Source organism: Emydura macquarii, unplaced genomic scaffold, assembly GCF_026122565.2.
Source record: "Emydura macquarii macquarii isolate MOO-44397 ecotype Brisbane River unplaced genomic scaffold, CSIRO-AGI_Emac_v2 contig_2897, whole genome shotgun sequence".
In the NCBI taxonomy this organism is placed as follows: Eukaryota; Metazoa; Chordata; order Testudines; family Chelidae; genus Emydura; species Emydura macquarii.
The window spans coordinates 36,990,631-37,010,048 of record NW_027133034.1 but is presented as its reverse complement, the minus strand read 5'-3'; the positions used below and the strand labels follow the sequence as shown (position 1 = coordinate 37,010,048).

The 19,418-nt window shown below is 40.2% G+C and overlaps 1 protein-coding gene across 4 annotated transcripts in view; it reads right to left on the bottom strand.

Annotated features, from left to right (window-relative positions):
• MCTP1 (multiple C2 and transmembrane domain containing 1) overlaps positions 1-19,418 on the bottom strand; it is a 413,595-nt gene that overhangs the window by 208,090 nt on the left and 186,087 nt on the right. For all 4 annotated transcript variants that reach the window (XM_067568438.1, XM_067568440.1, XM_067568437.1 and 1 more), the window contains one exon: positions 1,964-2,106. In XM_067568438.1, coding sequence (XP_067424539.1) covers positions 1,964-2,106 — 143 coding nt within the window. The remainder of the gene's footprint in view (positions 1-1,963; positions 2,107-19,418) is intronic.

The following is a 19,418-nucleotide window of genomic DNA, read 5'->3' as shown; positions in this document are numbered from 1 at the left end:
AGGTTTATTTACTCTCCTAGTGAAGATACAGGAAAAGGATTAGTTTAAGAAAAATCAGGGAGAAATGCATTTCTTGGGTGCTTATCTACATTCAACTCCATTCTTCCACTCTGACTTTTATACACATCTTAAATCTTGAAGTTGAATAACTGAAGTTCTTATCTTGCATATCAAGATAAAAATTTGTTTTAAAATCAACTTTTGTAGCTGGCTTAGTATAATTTAATCATGTTCTATGAGCTATAGTGCTTGAAAATTCAGCAAATTTCTCCAGAGTACAAACACGCCATTCTACTAAGCAATACAGCCTTCCTTGAATGATCAAAATGCTGTTTACTGTTCCTTTGAGCCTTTGTGATAAATTTGATATGGGGGGGGGGGAGGGGGGCAATTATTCTTGACACACAACTGGCAAAGACAAACGGTAGTTTATATAAATGTTTCTTACTTATATTGTTTCCCTCTCTTTCACCCTGTAATCCTGATCATTCAAGTCTCTAAACAAGAGTGGCAGTGTAGCGTCAATGAAGAATTACAATTAATTTCAACAGCATCTGATACTGATGCACTCCTTTATCATAGCAGAACACGTCACATTATTGAAGGAATCTGTTAGTGGAAAGCCAAATTCAAAGAGGGTTTGAGTGGTCCTTGTCTCAAGTGTTTCAGTTATTTTCCACCATTATCCATCTCAAACTCTTTCAGTGGGGAACAAAACAAGTAAGGTACACTCGCCTCAATTTAAAATGATGAGATTAAACATTATATTGTTTCAAAACAATTATAGCAGTCTAAAATATTACTTAAATAGTAGTTTGGAATTAAATCTTTATGAGATCTTTATTACTGATCTAGGTTTGTGCTGGTGCAGGTACAATACTGTAGGTTTTGTATATGATTGTTCTTCTATTCAAAGATGGATGGAATTTGTGTTTGAATTTTTATTCAAGACGTTACAGAAACCCAAGGATCCTATTAATAGGAAGACATTGTAAGCTCTCTTGGGCAGGGACTTTTTGTTCTGTACTGGTATTGAACCTAGCACAATGGGGTCCTGGTTCATCTCCTAGATACTACCTCAATACAACTACAAATCTGGTACTTGGATCCCAGTTTCCCTTCAATTTTGGATTAAGAGAAATTTTTGATTTTGAATAACTGCTCTCTTTATAGTTATTCAATTGTGCAAGGTACTGCAGTCCTGCATGGTGCTGAGTATGCTCACACCCGAGGACCACAATAGAAAGCAATGCAAAAGATATGTAACAAACACACTTTATTCATTTATGAATATCAAAAACAATGGGAGCTGAGGACAAGTTGCAGGATCAGGCTCAAAATACCCTTCATAGAATCATAGAAGATTAAGGTTGGAAGGGACCTCAGGAGGTCTTTTAGTCAAAGTCCCCTCAGCAAAAGAACAGTTTTCTAATATGCCAGAAATGTGTTTAATATAAAAATTATCCTATTTGTACTGGTATTTCCATAAATACAAATAAAAAGCCATCGTCTATGTAAAAACCTCATTTATTTCCCCCGTTTCTTTATTAATAACAATAATATGTTAAAATTGAAGAATTTTTTAAGCCTAATTTACTTTTTTCTTATAATTTGTTATTGGTGTTTATTTCTTAATTTTGCATTTCACTCAGCTTGGATAGGACAGACAGACATCTTTTGTTTTTAATCAGTTTCATTTTCTGCCTTGCATGCACTAGTGTACGATCATCTGAACTGAGCACATGAAAAAGATGTATTAAATTTTAAAAATGGATTTAGTTGATTTTATAAAAAATGAAAATGTCATTACCACAGTTTTGCTAAAAAATACTCTAGAGGATGAAAACTGGCTGACTGTGCCCTTTATGAAACGTAGAATTAGATTTTTTTTTTCCAGAGATAAACTACAGTATCTAGAACTGTTTAGTAAAACTTTATTTAGTAAAATAAATGAATGACTCACCTTTATATACAGTGGTTCCCTAGGGTGATCAATAAGAATGCAAGCTTTTTCCTCCCACACAGGATTGAGGTTCTTGTGTATTGTTTTACTTCTAAACACTTCTTTTCTTCCAATTTTGAATTTGACGTATGGATCACTGGTCCCTGTTAGAGAGAGACACATTAATGCAATTTAATTACGTATCTTCTTTGTACACTGGAAATTTTAATCACCCTAACGTGAACTAGATATAATTTCACTGACAATATAAACTTTGGATAGAAGAAAAGAGTTGATAGAGAAGAAAAGTAACTGTTTTGTTACTTTTGGATTTTATTTTTCATGGTATATATTATTTAACACAAGTATTGTCTTTTTGTAATCAATTCAGCATACCGCATCCTAGATTGGTTGCTTATGTTGATTACTATCCAAAATCCAAAAATCAAAGTCCTGGGTTGAAATCATAATGCTACTGAAACCAATGGGAGTTTTACCATTGACTTCAGTCAGGCCAGGATTTCACCCCAACCTTGTCATATTACTAAATATGAAATTAAAATGGAATATTGTTTTACATGGCATGCCTTGTTTTTTAATCTTACTATATCTGTATATATCTATATATATGATAGGCTATAATAATTTTTTACATTAAAATACCCAATAAAATTTTCTAGGAAGAGGAAAAAGTGTCAGACACTAATTGCGTAAGTATCATGATTGTTACTTTGGGCTGCATAAAAGCTATGTTATTAGGACGCTGGGAAAATATTCAGAATGAAATCCTGGCTCCATTCAAGTCAACAGCAAAAGTCCAATTGATTTCATTGTGTCCAGGATTTTACCTTACATTTGGAAAGTTTTTCTTCCACTACCATGAATAAGCACATTCTCCACCACACTCTGAACACCCACCGTTTTAGTGTCCAAACTCACCCCTGTCCTGTAGTCATTTGGGAGCCCATCTAAGGCCTGGGCTACACTGATAATGTAGGTCAACGGAATGTGCTTCTGTCGACCACATAAAGTATGCATCTCCACTGGCATGTTAGTTCCGCCGATCTAAATTGCAGTAAAAGTGGCGTAGCACTGAAGTCGAATTGTATGGGTCAAATGAGCATCAGTGTAGGCAGAGTGCAATGTAAATCAATGTCATTGGCCTCCAGGAGGTATCCCATAATGCTCTGTTGTGACCGCTCTGGACATTCACACTCTGCTGCACCCTGGCCAAGTAAACAGGAAACAGCTCCTCCCCTCAAGCCCCGGGAAATTTTGAATTCCCATTTCCTGATATGTCAGCATGGAGAGAGCTTACCAGCACAACTGATCATAGCGACTGCAAGCCCCAAACACACTCCAGCCTGGAGTTGTCCTGAGGGTCTTGGTCTCATCCGTCTGTGGGGTGAAGAGTCTGCTCCGGCTCAGCTCCAAGCCAGCAAAAGAAATGTGGATGTCTATGAGAAGATATCTTGCAGCGTGTTGGAGAAGGGGCACAACAGAGACGCACAGCAGTGCCGTGTTAAAATCAAAGAGCTGCGGCGGGCATATCAGAAAACTAGGGAAGTTAAGTGTCATTCTGGTTCATCACCAAAAACATGCCGCTTTTACGAGGAGCTGCATGTGATTCTCAATGGAGACCCAACCATTATAACACCGCACAGCGTAGATACCTTGGGGGAATCCAAGGCCAGGATGAATGAGGATGAGTCCGTGGACAAGAAGAATGAGGATAACAGGGTGCAGGAGAGTGGGGTATCTCTTTTCCCTGAAAGCCAGGAGCTGTTTTCTACACAGGAGCAGCCCAGCTGGATGCAGGAAACCGTGACTGACCGGGATGCCGGGGAAGGCACATCTGGTGAGTATGTACTGCAAATTGCATTTCTTTGGTTATATCCCCAGTCCAAAATCTTGTACCAGTGGAAAAAAGTGGTGTGTGCGCTGGTGGGCCTATAGTCAGATGCTTGCCGCAAATCCTCCCTTTCCGACTGTGTGCCCCTCAGCAGACTGATATCACTCATGGTTACCTAGGGCGCACATTTACATTACCCGCCCAAGAAAGTCTTCTGGTGTGTGTGTTATTCCGCAGCCGGGGATGGTTTCTTGGTTCAGTACATCACAAGTCCCTAAGCAGGACATTGTTGCCATGGGCCTCAGGCATCCATAAACGGGTGCCCATTTTCCCCCTCCCCATCAGAGACGGTTAATCCCTTCGAATCCCACACCTTTTCAACAGCCTCTTGAAAGCATGATTTAGGGAGGACAATGGGAGTGCAACATCCATGCTGCTCTGGGAATCATGGACTTGTGCAGCATGGGCACCGGGGATTTCCCTAAAAGGGGTGCACTTGTCCTTTACTTACCCTGGCTAGAACCCTGCAATAGTCAGTATGCAGTTCTAGCCTTCCCTTGGGAATGTTCAGGGGAGTTATTTTTACATTGTAACATTGCTTTTTGTCCATGGGACGAGTTAATGATGTGTACTTGGCTTCCCTTACAGTGGACAACGTGGCCTCTAACACACTGTCTCATTCTCCTGCACAGCACCTGTCGCAGATAAGGTGGAAAAAAAACCCAGGATGACATGTGCAATGAGATTATGAACACTTCTGCAGCTGCTGACACAGAGGTGAGAGAGTGGAGGATTTCATTATCAGGCAAACTGAACATGAACATGGACAACAGGAAGGCAGCACAGGAGTATGAGCATTCAACACAAGAGGAGATGCTGCGTATAATGCGTGATCAGTCAGACATGTTGAGGCATCTGCTTGAGCTTCTGGAGTTCAGCGGCAGGAGAGACTCCCTCTGCAGCCCCTGCAAAACTCTGAACTAACACGTTCCTAGCATCCATCCCCAAGCAGTCCAGGAGGAGGACAGCAGGGTGCGGTACGAGCTCCACTCATCGCCGGTTGAGGGGAGCAGAAGGAGGTGACGGCCCCTTTAAGGAGTAGGAATGTGTGATTCTTTCCTGTGTGCATAGCCAAACTGGGCTCTGTATCCCCCCTCAGCCAATGCATATGGAATGTTAAATTATCTTCCTTTCCCCCCCTCTGTGAAGGACCACCAATAAAATAGTACTGCTTTACAATTCATTACTGTTTGTTTATTTTTTGAAGGGAATAAAAGGAGGGTAAGAGTGGGAGTGGGAACTGTATTGGGAAGCGGTGGGTAGAGGATACGAAGTGAAAGCACAGCACAGATAAGTAAGTGACACACATTACTGTTGTGTCTCTTTGCAAAAGCAGTTTTTCAATGCTTTCCTGAGGCACAGCGCTCCACGGCTGGCTCTCAGCAGTGCATTGACATCTGGCTGCTCAAAATTTGCAGCCAGTTTATCTGCTTCCACAACCCCACCCAATGGGAACTTCTCCCCCTTGGTCTCACAGACATTATGAGGCATACAGCAGACAGAGGTAACTATTGGGATATTTCTTTCACTGAGGTCTAACCTAGTGAGCAAACTGCACCAGAATGCCTTTAAAATGTCCAAATGCACATTCCACCACTATTCTGCATTTGCTGAGCTTATTATTGAAATGCTCCTTCTCACTGTCCAGGTGCCTTGTGTAGGGCTTCATTAGCCAGGGAGCAAGGGGTAGGCAGGGTCACTATTGGCATTTCAACATCGCCAATATTTATTTTTCGGTCAGGGAAGAAAGTGCCCGGCTGCATCTTTCTGAACAGACCTGAGTTCCTAAAGATGCGTGCGTCATTCACCTTTCCAGACCACCCCACATTGATGTCGGTAAGGTGTCCCCTGTGATCCACAAGGGCCTGCAACACTGAGAAATATCCCTTTCGATTTACGTACGCTGTGGCAAGGTGGTCCGGTGCTAAAATAGGGATGTGCATGCCATCTATTGCATCTATCGCCCCCCTCAGTTAGGGAACCCCATTGCGGAAAAGCCTTCCAGTATATCTTCCAGGTTTCCCAAAGTCACTACCCTTCTTAGTAGAAGTCTATTAATGGCCCCGCACACTTGTATCACAGCTGCTCCCATGGTGGATTTACCGACTCCAAATTGATTCCCAGATGACTGGTAGGAGTCTGGCCTTGCTAGCTTCCATAGAGTGATGGCCACTCTCTTCTTCACTGTCAGAGCAGGTCTCAAGCAAGTCTTCATGCATTTCAGGGCTAGGGCCAGTTCTCTGCAAAGTTCCAAAAAAAATGGCTTTTTGCATACAAAAGTTCTGCAACCACTGCTCATCATCCCACGCCTTCATAACGATGCAATCCCACCAGTCACTGCTTGTTTCCAGGGATCAGAAGTGGCGTTCCATCGACTGCAGACAGTGCATGACAGCCTGCAGCAAACAGGAATGGTTTCGTTCTATGGCTTGTAGCAAGGCGGCCTCAGTAACATCACAATTTTCAGTGCTGTGGCTTCTGTCTCGGCCCCGAAAATACTGCAGAACAAGTCACGGGAGGTGTTTGTGATGCTCACAATAATAGTGCAGAGCTGAGCAGGCGCCATTCCTCTCAGGCAATGGCATGTGTGAGGCAAAGAGTGAAGGGTTTGAAAAAATGGCGTGGAAAGAATCGTCTGTTTTTTTGGACTGGGACAAGAAAGGAGTGGGGGGAGGGAGGACATTGCATCATGGAAGGATGAAAACTTTCCCAAACACCTCTGCAGGTAGTTGCATTACCCACAGTGCACTGCTTTGACTGCCCACGTAAGCGTGGATGGTGGGGACACAATTCCCAGATGCAATGAGTGTGGTGTGATCACGCTCCTTTGACTTCTGCAACTCGGCGGGTGAAGGTTGATTTAATTTAAATAGACTTCACTCCGCAGTGCAGACATATCCTAAAAGAGACTCCGATCCATTAGCTGTAACTAAATCATTTTGGACACTACCTCTTTTGTCATTTCTTTCACAGTTGTACTCTATACCATATACATGGTCCAAGCAGCATTTCCATGCCTACACCAAAAAGCAATAGGAATACCACTTTTCGAAGGCTTTCATATCATATATACAGTTTAGTGTATGACCTGCAGTTCCGTTTAGTTGCAATTGTGCTGTTCCAAGTTGATGGTATCCTGACAAAGCATCAAGGTGCAGAAAGACCACATCTCTTTTCCTGTATATTTTTTAATATAAAATTTAATTTTACAATTTTGTAAAAATCTTGGAAACCTTAAAATTGGGTAAACAACCCCAAGATGCCATTCATTTTTTTAACCAACTTTTATAAAAGGTGCTGAACTGACTACAAGTTTGCTGATTCTCTATCAGTTAATTGTCTGCAACAAGGCAACTTTTGTTTAATTCCATTTCATCAAAGTTCACTTCAAAATAAATGCAATACCTCCAATATCACCACAATTACTAAAGATGTTAGAAAAGACAGCTAACACCGAATGCAGAACTTTTCCAAATTTTCTGTTATTTATATTTTTATATACTGTAAAAAGTTTGTGCTCATATCCACGAAGATATTTAATACATGCATTTTGTGAAACTTCATACTTAATAAAATTAAGACTATTTTATCTGTACTCTTTGCAGTATTTTATCTAGCCACAAGATGGCACTATTATTTACCTAAAAACTATACACTCCATTCAAAACCATAGTTGTGAGCACAAGGCAACTCTAATTTCAAGCAGGTTTAAGGTTTAGTTCATTTATCATAATAGGATCTTAGTTTCATTGGCAACATAATGTATGGTCCAGTGGTATGAAATAGTGAGTCAACCCATTTCTTCATTCTCCTACTGAACATGGAGTTCTTCAGGGCAGAGATCATGCCTTGGAATTTGTTCTGTAAAGCACCTAAAAACCTTTAGGTGTAAATAACAAAACAATGGTAATAGTAGCTAAAGGGTTCACAGTTAAGTGTGCTCTGTAACAGATGACTACCTAGCTGTTGCCTGTCACCCTGAATTTCAGGGTACATCTACGCTAGTGACTGTCCATGCGTCCATCTGAACACCAGATGCATGTGTCTAAAGGTGAGTAAGCTAGCATGTCTAAGGGGTGTAGATAAATACATATCTTTGGCTGTGGCACAGCCTCATACCCGTGCCAGTTTACAGTATGGACAGGGCATCGGAGGTGTACCAGATAATGAGTTTCAATAGTTCTCCACCCCCACTCCCACAATGCATTGCTCCCCTTTTTTGCCTGACCCTCACCCAATCTATAAAGGTTCCTGTCCACCCTGTTTTCATGGGCAGTAGTGAGCTGCCCACTGACCACATCAGAATACCTTTCTACTACTCTTTTCACAGATCAATACAGATGAACATGGAACCTGCTCACAGAGCAGACACCTGGTCTACTATGTTCTGATCAATGGGTGGCCAGAGTACACAAGCCTCCACAACTTCATACAGAGTGGTAGGAATATCCACCTTTACCTGGACATTTTATCCAGGCTGGAGCAGGCAGGCAAATGAACAGGCTCCAGCCCAGCACCGCAACACATCACCCACTGGAGGCTCCTCTACAAGAGGGCAAAAGACTCCAATAGTCATTCTGGAGGGATCATCATACATGCCCTCTTTTATGATGAGCTGGACTGGGTGCTGTCAAGGGATCCCCATACAGAGCCTGAAGTGGCTCATCATCACCCCCCCCTTAACCCTCCTGGCCTCATTGTACGACGGGATGCTGATGAGGCCCAGTAAGAGGAGGCAGCAGGGAGCACAGAGGAAGCCCTAGAAGATGAGGAGCATACGAAAGTGTACTTCTGGAGGAGTCAGCTGAGGAACTCCCCCCACGTATGAACCAGAGGAGGATCCCAAGCGATGGCAGGAACCATAACTTGAGGCAGGTAAATTTACAGTGGACCAGCACCAACATCTTCTCTTGTTCTGATACTACATTCCTGATTTTAAGGCCAAACCCTGCTCTGCTTCAACCCTTATATGGTCCCAAGCAAGACAGGGCTATAAATCAAATCAATGATTGTATTGATTTCCCAGGAACTACTATTAAGCATTTACCAGAAGCTATAAAATAGGTTGTTTGATAATTATTATGCCCGTGTCTGTGCATTTCTCTGCCAGTGCACAGGCAGAAAAAGCCTGGAGTCCACACAGATCAAGGAAAGGAAGGGGCTAGTTGGGGAAGGGACAGTTGTAGAAAATGTATAGTTGGTTGTCTAAAGTTAGTAGCAGCTGTCTTTGTTCCTTGGAAGATTACAGTTGCAGTGCTTCTTCCCCCCACCCATTTCTTACCAGCCCTCTACAAACACACCAAGTCATACTGTACAAGCCAGGGGAAACAAGGGTGGGAGAAGGAACCAGTGTGGCAATTGGATAAATATTGAACAGTGTCCCTTTGCTATGGAGTGGTGAGGGAGTTGTGGTGTTGATCTGAAACTTGAGGGAACAAACTAAAATTGGGGTGTCTCTTTCTTTCCTGTCCTTTTCACCATTGTTAGGTGGCCACAGGAACAGGATTTTCTAGTGAAGCAGAGGAGGGCTGTGGAGTGGGTAGTGCTCATGGTTAACTTCTCCTGTGCCATGGAAACTCCATATGCTGGCTGAGAATATAGTCAATTTCCAGTCAAACTGCATTCCAGTACTGTGAGCATATTTCAGCAATCTTCTGGTGTAGCAGAAGCTCCAGCTGGGTCTTGAGGTTCAACAGCAGTGCAATTTTCATAACTGACCGCTTCATTCAGCAATATGTGGAGGGGTAACCATCAGCAGAAACATCTCTGGCATAGATAGCTGGATCACCTCTCCAGAGCTGGAAAGCCACCTCTCTTTTCCATTGTGGTATCCTGAAAACAGCTCTGTTCCCCAAATGTTGATTAACCTTAAAAGAAGAAATTGCAAAGTGATAACATAGCCCCTGGAAGGAACTGCCATCTTCCCCCTGCACCCTCCCCCTTCCCCTCAAGAAAGTACAAATTAATTTTTTAAAAAAAACAGTACATTTATCTTACCATTATTAGCCTCTGCTCCTTCCTCACGGGCTGTTAAAGTTGTCTGAGATCAAAGGACAAGCTAACAGTTGCATTCCAGGAATGCTGAAAAATACCAATATTGTGGCCTCCCACAGCTAAGTCATGTAATATGGGGGGATTTCTTGGCTACATCAAAAGGGGAAAAAATAATGGTATCCTCATCTTTGAATTGGTTGGGCTTTTGGTTCCTGAGAGAGAAATCGTTCTACTGGGGTGGGGATGGGGCAGGTACAGCACATCAGACAGATAAGGACCCTGAAGGAGCTGCTTATTGGCGTGGACAGGAGGAACCAGGATAGTTGGAGTTCCTCGGGGCATGGGAGAATCAGGTTCTTCAGCAGGAAGAGACACTGATAAATTGGTTCTTGTCTTGGCATGGTACGGGGAACAGGAGATGCCCTAATGCTGCAAGAACCACCATCAACAAATGTGGGAAGGCGGGGGGCAGTACCAACAACACACAGCAAAGCAGCTCCTAGCATGTCTCCTGCGAGGCACAGAACTCTGGATACCTCCCCTGAAATGGTGGCGCTAGTTTTGTAGAGCAACAGAGTCAGTGTACATGCAGATAATTGTGTTTGCATACCATCATAGACATAGCCTCAGTGACACTTTAGTAAGACGTTTGTGAGGCATATAGCGATCCTTTAGAATGAAGGTACTATATTCATGAAAAATATTTTTGTTGTGGAGAAGACATTTGGATTTTTGGATGGATTTTTGAAAATCCAGACATCATATTTACAGTTTTTGTGGGGGGCACCCGAGGGTGGTTGGAATTCCCTCCCAAAACTAAGCTGATATTTAATATTAGTTTAGGACAAATATTAGGTCCACATAAATGAATGACAAAACTTCCACTAACTTCAGTGGGATCGGAATTTGGCCCTTTAAATTATAAATGCAGGTGTTTAAAGACATTCAAAATCTGATTTAGAATGTTTAGATCAAAACACTAAAGTATTGTTTTTCATGTATTAATGAGCCCCATCCAGTAACAGATTGCACACTCTTCACAGAACTACTGAATTCACTGAACAGGACCAACAGATTCCCCAAGGCACAGCTATAATAGAGAAAGAAATTAAAACAAATAACCCATGAAATCCTCTGTTGAACTGCTAACATTCTGTAGGTTTCAATGTAAACCGCAGACTTTTCTTTGCAACGTCTTTAAGCATTAGCATTAAGGGGCAATCCTGTAGTCCTTATACATCCACAATTCCCATTGACTTGGGACCACAGGACCTAATGCTGCAAACACTTACGCACGTTACTTTTTATGCAGGTGATTAGTCCCATTTGGATAAATGTATGCAAGACCTGCCTTCAGTGTGGCAAACAAGTATGTTGTCTTTTTAAAAGGCGGAGAGGGGGAGAAATTAATTAACCTGATATAAACTTTATAAGCAATTATAAATTGCATGAAAACAGAAAACTTCAAAAACCTGATATCAATACCCTTCCTAAATAGTCTGACTACAATTACAGGCTCTTCCTATCTAAACAAATTTCAGCATCTTCATTTAGTTCCTTTTTCGAGCAAAAATGCAAGACATGCAATTTAGTAAATGTGGTAATATTAAAGAGGTAACTGAACATGAGCGTCCTTTTTCTGTATCAGCTGAGCTGTGTAAACACTTATGGGAACATTAATTTATGGGTTTCAGTTTTTTAAAAAACTTTTGTTTAAAATCACCTTCTGTGAGACTGCTATTTTGCAGAACCGTATCACTACAGTTCTAGAGGCAATAAAGATTCTTTGCACATGGTGGCAGCCTCTCTTTTTCTAGGTACCACTGACCTGGTTAAATGACATATGTGAAGATATAGCCAATGTTAAGAGGAGAAATAGATTATCAGGTTCAATATTAGCACCCAATTTTAAAATAAATTTTTCAAATAAATTCCATCCTGCAAGTTTAATTCACTTAACGACTAACATACATGTGTAAACCAAAAGAACAACAGGGGTCTGATTCTTCTGTCACACATCTCTCAGGATAGTGGGAGTTGCTTCATACATATACAACATTAGGCTAGAATCCCTCACACAGCAGAACACTACAGACAAAAAATACATTTTATTAGACAAAAATTTGGTATGTTTGTTCAAAATACTCAACATAACTCCCAAAGCAATGGGCCAAATCCATCCCTGGTGTAATTCCTCTGGAAATACATCAGGGATGAATTTGGCCAGAATAACTTTCCAAACATATTTTGAGGGAAAAAGACATGCCTAGTCATGTGAATGCATTTATTTACACAGAATTCTTGAAGCTTTACTTTAGGTTTGCCAATAGCACCTGGCGAGCATCTAAACAGCTCAGATTTTTATTTTAATGAAAAACCTTATATAAAATGAGAATTTAGCTGTTCTGACAATCCAACCCATTGGAAATTAATATAAATGAAACTCACACCGTACCTTATGTTTTAAATGAATATTTTTCAGAACTGAGTAAATTAAATGTAATGGGAATTGGATATCCAAATTCCAAAGGGAGTTTTGAAAATCTAAGTCCTAAGAGTTAGAAAAATAATCCCAAATCTCAGCTAAATTCTGTGTAAACAGAAATTCCATTTGGCACATAACACTTCAGTAGTGGGTAAGGGCAGGTGAACCAGACATTGAAAAAGAATAGTGACTGCTTAGCTCTCACTTCTGCTACGGATTTAGTACTTCATAAAAAAGATGGCTCTTTGGTTTTTAGTAAAATAGTGAATTTCCAAGACTGGTTTAAAGACATTAGGTATTTAAACTCATTAATTATAAGTTGTTTAATTACACTGTTAGAACATTCTTTCCTTTTTACATCTTTATTCGCTGTACATGACAGCACAGTATGATATTTGAAATCGAGCCTGTAACCATCTTTGGGGTTGCTTCCTGCAAATGAGTGAGTGCATGAACTCACAATGGAGTCAGTAGGAATTTAAGGTGGAAGGTGGCAAAGAGCTAATGTTTCAGTTCATTGGCAGTTCTGAGAAAAAGAAAAACGTCAATTTTTTTAGTATTTAAATAAAATTAAAGGAAATTTCAAAATGAAAAGTCATTTTGAATAGGAAAAAATCCGAACTCTTCATTTAGACAATTTCAGAATTAAATACTTCAATTTTTTTTTGTATTTTGGAGGTGGGTCGTTTTGATCGAAACAATTTGGCAAAATAGATACAATTTGTTGAAATGCTAATAATTTCAGTGTTGCCAAGCCTGCCATTTTTACCAAAAATTGGTTAGTGCAAAAATTTTGCCCAGTTCTAGTTTAGGATGTCCACAACCTCGCAGGATCAGGCTATGTACTGGCAAAACACGAGTAAACTGATGTATATCTGTCCCCTTTTAGCAGTGATTTTAAAAAAGTGGTTTTACCTCAACAGTCTTCAGAATTTGTTAGACTCCACATTAGAATAATAAAATTGGCAGCTTTTTAAAAACTAAAGACAAAAAAAACCTTTAAAAAACAAACCAAAAAAAAAAAAAAAAAACCCCACAGGAGTTCTAGTGTGTCTAGTTTTCAGGCTCCTGTTTGGTTAGAGTTCTGATATCAGGGAGAAAAGCAGAACTGATCTGCTGAGAAACTGTCTTGGTTTCAGGAATATTTCTCTCTGTTTGTGGCTTCAGTATTGAGGTAAAATGAGATTAAAAAAACTCTTAAGACAGCCCCAAATTTGTGGATGTTAGGGGAGAGGGGCAGTGCTTTATTTGTAATGAAAAAGATGAAGGGGTCAAACAATTAGATGTCACGGCTAAAGCAATTTTTTAACATTCCTAACTGATGCAGCAGACCCAGAGGTACCAGGGCTATGAACTGCAAGCTTAGGTGTCAGGACTCAGCCCTGGCAAGCCCTTGCACAAGTTCAACACTGTTGAGGAGCAACTCCAACCAGGTGGAGGGGAAGAAACCACTGACCATCTCAGCTTCTGGTTCTGCTCCTTTTCAAAATCACAGGGAAAGCAGATGAAAGCCTTTATTTAATAAATCAGCTCCAGCTCCTTCGTACTTTCCTCCAGTAGCTTCATGATTAATTTACTGCTATAGAGGTGGTTACACATTCTCTCTCTCATTTTCCTTATGTGTTTCTGGATGGTAAAAGATGAGCCTGCAGATGCTGTCAGTAGAAAGTAAAATATGTTGTTCTACCTGCCAGATAAGAGAAAAGAAGCTGAGCATCTTGAGGAATGAAAGGCTCTCCTCTGTTACATTGAAGAAGCAGCACAAACTGTCAGTGGTTTCCCCACATCTACCTGTGAGACACTGTTTCCAGCAGCCCACAGACTTCAGTCCCCCATGTTCCCAGAAGTTGTAGTGTTCTCTTCCTCTGCCTAAAGAAAAGTTCCCTTAATCATAAGCAAAATTCAAGCACTCTATGTGCTGCTCTGCTCTCTTGTCCTAGAAGTCATCACTGCTGCACCCTTCTAGGCCCTATCTTAACTAGGAATTAGAAAGAGGGTCTCCAAATTGAAGACTGTCTGCATGTCTTTGACACTGCACTGAAAGGGCCTTCATGCCTATGTAGACTGTCATTTTCACCTTTCATTGCTTCCTTCAGGAAGACAGCGATACATGCTCCTTGAGGTTTCCTACAGCATATTAAGTGCTCAGATTTAATTCACCGTAGTTGTTTTGAGATTTAGACTTTAAAGAGTATTTACTGAAAGTTGCAGTAAATAGATGGGACTTGCTCCTGCAAGGCATATGTGAAGAATGTTGCATGAATAAGCACAAGGCAAAAAGTGAATAATAGGTCAAAGAGTGCAGGACAACCTGACCTTGCATTAATAGGAGTAGCTGCCAAGTAACTCCGCCTAGAGGCAGGAATAAGGCCACAGGGGAAAATGTTTTTAAGCAACTAATTTTTATTTGGAGGATTGCAATTAAACCCATGTTTCTTCATGCACTTCCATTCTCATCTCTTTTTACTATGGATCTCAGATCTGTTGGTAAGAGAGACAAGATTTCAAGACCTGAAGAAAAGCTCTGTCTAAGCTTGAAAGCTGGTTTCTCTCACCAACAGAGGTTGGTCCAGTAAAAGATATTACCTCACCCACCTTGTCATGGTATTCTGCAATTATGAGCGTATGGGAGTGGATAATGAGTGAGAGACTTACTCCCATTCCATGTGGGCAGGCACATACCTGTGCCCATACATAAGTCTTCTCTTCACTAGAGGGTTTTTGTTTTTATATTTACCTCTAATTGATTTTTACTTTTAAATGACTGCCAATTAAATCAAGGTAGTTAACCCCTTTAAAAACGCTAGTCTGGACATTCTGAGTTTTGATCCAGGTTACAAAAATCTGTGGTTTATCCTAGACTTAACTCAGTCATCTTTTTCTGGTAGATAACAGCCCTGCAGTTCCAACTCAGAACAAACTAAATGGTTAATAGAAAATGCCTAACATGGATGCATCCCATTAAAATCCTTTCACTGTCTACCAACTGCTGTCTTCAACAAGCTGTTGGTCCTCACTTTAAAAATTCATCTCTACATTGCTCCTCCTGTAACCCAAGTCAAAACTCATTTCTTCCTTCACGTGAACTTTGCTAAATTTGCTTCATCCATGCCTCCTCCCTAACCAACTACTCCATCTCAATCTTCAATTCTCTTCTTCACGCCTCCTTACAGGCTGTTGTGCTGGCACTGCACCCCTTTGGCTGCTTAAGCCCAGCTCTTGAGAATATTTGTCAGGCTGCCAAAATTTTCCTGAGGAATACAACTGAAGAGAAGGAAAGGGCAATTTTTAACAGTTTGTGCTCAGATTTGGCTGAGATACAATGTCATGGGACAAGCAGAACTCTTGTCCCTCCCAAATTTGAAAGGTCTGCTGCAAACAAACAATAGGAGGTTTGAGCTTCTCAGAAAAGGTTGCAAGAATCTTCTTTAGAAAATATAAAATACAAACTACCTGGAAATTCAAAAAACCACAGCCAATTTTTACTTTTGACTCATACACATGGGCATAGACAACTGGGGCTTAGGGGGACTGCATTAATAAATAAAAGGAAACATTGATTTGGAAGCTCATTAATCTCACTTTATTAAAAATGGACAAATTCAGTCACCGTACAAAATTACTTATTAAAACAATATTCAAAAAGCTATTATTTTAACCCTATCCCCTCCTCAAGCCACAAATATCATCTTCACCCCCTCACCCTTTACAGGAAACTGTGCCCTGGTTGGCATGCAGTAGAACCTCAGAGTTAAACACCATAGTTACAAACTGACCAGTCAACCACACACCTTATCTGGAACCAGAAGTACACAGTCAAGCAGCAGAAGAGACCAAGAAAATGCAAATACATTACAGTACTGTACTGTGTTAAACTATTAAAAAATAAAGGGAAAGTTAAAAAAGAGGTAATGACAGGGTAAGGAAATTTTTGTGCTCGTTTCATTTAAATTAAGATAGTTAAAAGCAGCATTTTTCCTCTGCATAGTAAAGTTTCAAAGCTGTATTAAATCAATGTTCTGTTGTAAACTCTGGAAAGAACCACCATAACGTTTTGTTCAGAGTTTACAAACCTTTTGGAGTTGCAAACAACCTCCATTCCCAAGGCCTTTGTAACTGAGGTTCTAATACACTCTTTTTGCTTGCACATGCTTTCCATCCCCACCAAAACTCTCCCTCCTCCATGCCCCACTCAATGCACACAGTCCTCTGCAATTCATAAGCTCCTCTAAGCAGAAATCTTGTTTATTTTGTTTGTAAAGTTACCACCCCCCCCCCCCAAAAAAAAATCAATTACAAAAAAAAAAAAAAAAAGAGGCCGCTTAGAATTCTGTCAAACGACTACCTCAAGAAAGACACATATCCATCAGTTTTTATACTTTCATACATTCCTACTTTCTATAGGCCAAAAGGAGACACAGCATGACTGGTCTGCCCAGAAGTCTTAACCCTATCGTTTCTTCCCATTCAAGCTATGGGAGCTTTTTTCAACAATTAAGTTATTTTATTCTTCCTTTTATAAACATCTAACATACACACTGGAACCTGTCATTAGTTGTAGACTCCAGCTCTTTATTTGGCTTAAAACTGGCAAGCACCAATGTATTTTCAGCCACCTCCCATATCCTTGCACAACAGCAATAACTAGTCCACACAGTCTATTAAGACCTTTGCCCCAGACTTTGTCCTTCCCACCAAAAACTCTTCTAGAGTCTTCACCCACACTACAGGACACTAATTAGCCTAAATGATACAGGATTAGTTACTATCCCAAGAATGAGCATGCCAATTACAAGTTCCCAGGAAGCCCACAAGTGTAATAGGAAGCACAGTTCATTTTGCTTAAAGATCAACAAGGAATACAAAATTTAAAAAACATTCAGTGCCAGTTTGAAAAGGTAAAAAATTTGGACAGGTTGGTCATACCTGTCACAGCTCAAGTTCTCCTTTAAAAGAACATCCTGATCTGAAGCATGTCATTTGACTTAACACCCAGATTTTAATATGGCCCTCACTAATATAACTTAATTAAGTAAACTTTCACTTTTTAAAATGCTAAAACTTCTGGTGAAGCAGAAACACAAAAGAAATACACAAAACATTTTCTATACTTCTGGTCATTTTATCTCTAAACAGCTACACAGAATTAGCATAGAATACAACTGCCATGTGTAAAAAGCTCTAAATATCCATTATGGAATCTTTTAATGTATTAGTACCTCTAAGTACCTATTTAGTACACCATATACAGCTCTGAAATAATAATGGCCACTTTGTGAGTAAGTGAAATTCATTGTGAAATTATTCAGATCAATCAGTGTGTCAGAGCCTGCCTGTAGCACTAACAGAACTCACTCTTGCTTATAACTTCTCATGGCCCATTAGTACTAAGTATGCACAAGTACCATTGGAAGTAAGCAAACAGTTACATCACTAGCAAAAAAGGCAATTTCACATCCACGTAGCATAATTTTACGCTTGCATGGTATGCAGTATACATTGTGGTGATTACATGAATCTGCTATGTTCTGTAGATTAACAATGGGGATTTTGCTGTTTAATGAGCCTAAAATTAAGGCTGCATAAAAAACTGCAAGTTTGTTAAAACTATTAAGGAAGCAGGTAACAGTCAGGTAGGTTACAGAAACTTGCTTCATGTACCAGTAAGTCTTTGAACTCTGAGCAGCTAAGGTGTCAGTTGTTTCATGCATAGATTCTAACTCTCCCCACAATGATTCTGTACCTTGCACCACATTAAAACCACGATGCAAAGCAATTCAGTAAACAGTATTTGCATACACTCAGTCTTCGTTCGTTTCAATACAAACCACAGAGATGCACTCTTATTTTAATGGGATCACAGGGCAGAGTAACAAAGAGTTGTACTATTATAAACTTTCTATGGGTCAAAACTTTTACTGGGGTACAAACCAGATAAATTGGTTTGGATAAAACAACCACACCATAGTCTAAAACTTAAACACGCGTCGTTTTTGATGTTTGGATGATATATAAAATAAATATTTGCCTAACTCTGCTCTTCCATATTTCAAGAACTAAAATATTGTAAGTAAAGCTATTTTTACTGGATATTGATAGCACATGTGACCAAAGGATACTAGAAGAGTCATGAGAAAACTAGTTAGAAGATTCAGATAAAGGATCAAATCTGTGGATGCTCATCTCACCAAAACCTCCAAATATTTAAGGGCAGTTTTAATGCTCCACCTTTCCAAAAAAAACCAAAAAACTGAAATTACATCTGCAGTATAAATTAATCTCCAGATAAGTTATAAAAATATATGGCCTATAAAAAGCACCAGGTGCAGATGTTATCAGTTATCAAGAGATATTAGAAAACCATAATAGAAAGTAATGACGTAAGCATGCAGTGTATTGCTACATAATTGTATTGGTATTTCTATTGCAGTAACATCCACGGGTCCCAAATCAAGATGAGGGCCCCAATGTGCTAGGTGCTCTACAAACATAAAAGATATAGTCCCTGTCCCCAAAAAGCATACAATCTGTTACAGAAAAGACAAGATGTGAAAATATACAAAAGGAAGGAGATAGGGGAATTAGGAACACAGGTAAAAAAAATCATGGCTAGCCAGTGGCACAATGTGTCTTGTTTGGTTTTTTGAGTTTTCTAATTACTTTTAAATCTTGCCTGAATCTTGTTTATTTCTTAACCACTGCCTATTTCCATTTTGCATTTGATCTGTCTAAATTTCAGTTTTGGATTGGTTTTCTTAAAAGATTTGTGAGGATATTCATAATTACTATTTATTTTCAGAATCAACTTTGTTAATCGAAAAACAATCGCTTTTTTCTAGCGCCTCACATTACAAAGTTTGTGCGTGTGCAGAGAGGTAGTGTGGCCTCCCCCTGAACCAGAGCGAGCATAAAAGGTGGGGCCTCCAGCTCATTTAGGAAGGAGACAACCATGTCAACCTGGCTGTAGGCCCCCAGTCCTGAGCTGGATAGCACCCTGACCCTGGAGGAGGCTGAGACTGAGACTAAGACCAGAGAGTAGCTGCTGAAGCTGCCAGTGGCCAAATACCCCAATGAGGAGAAGGACC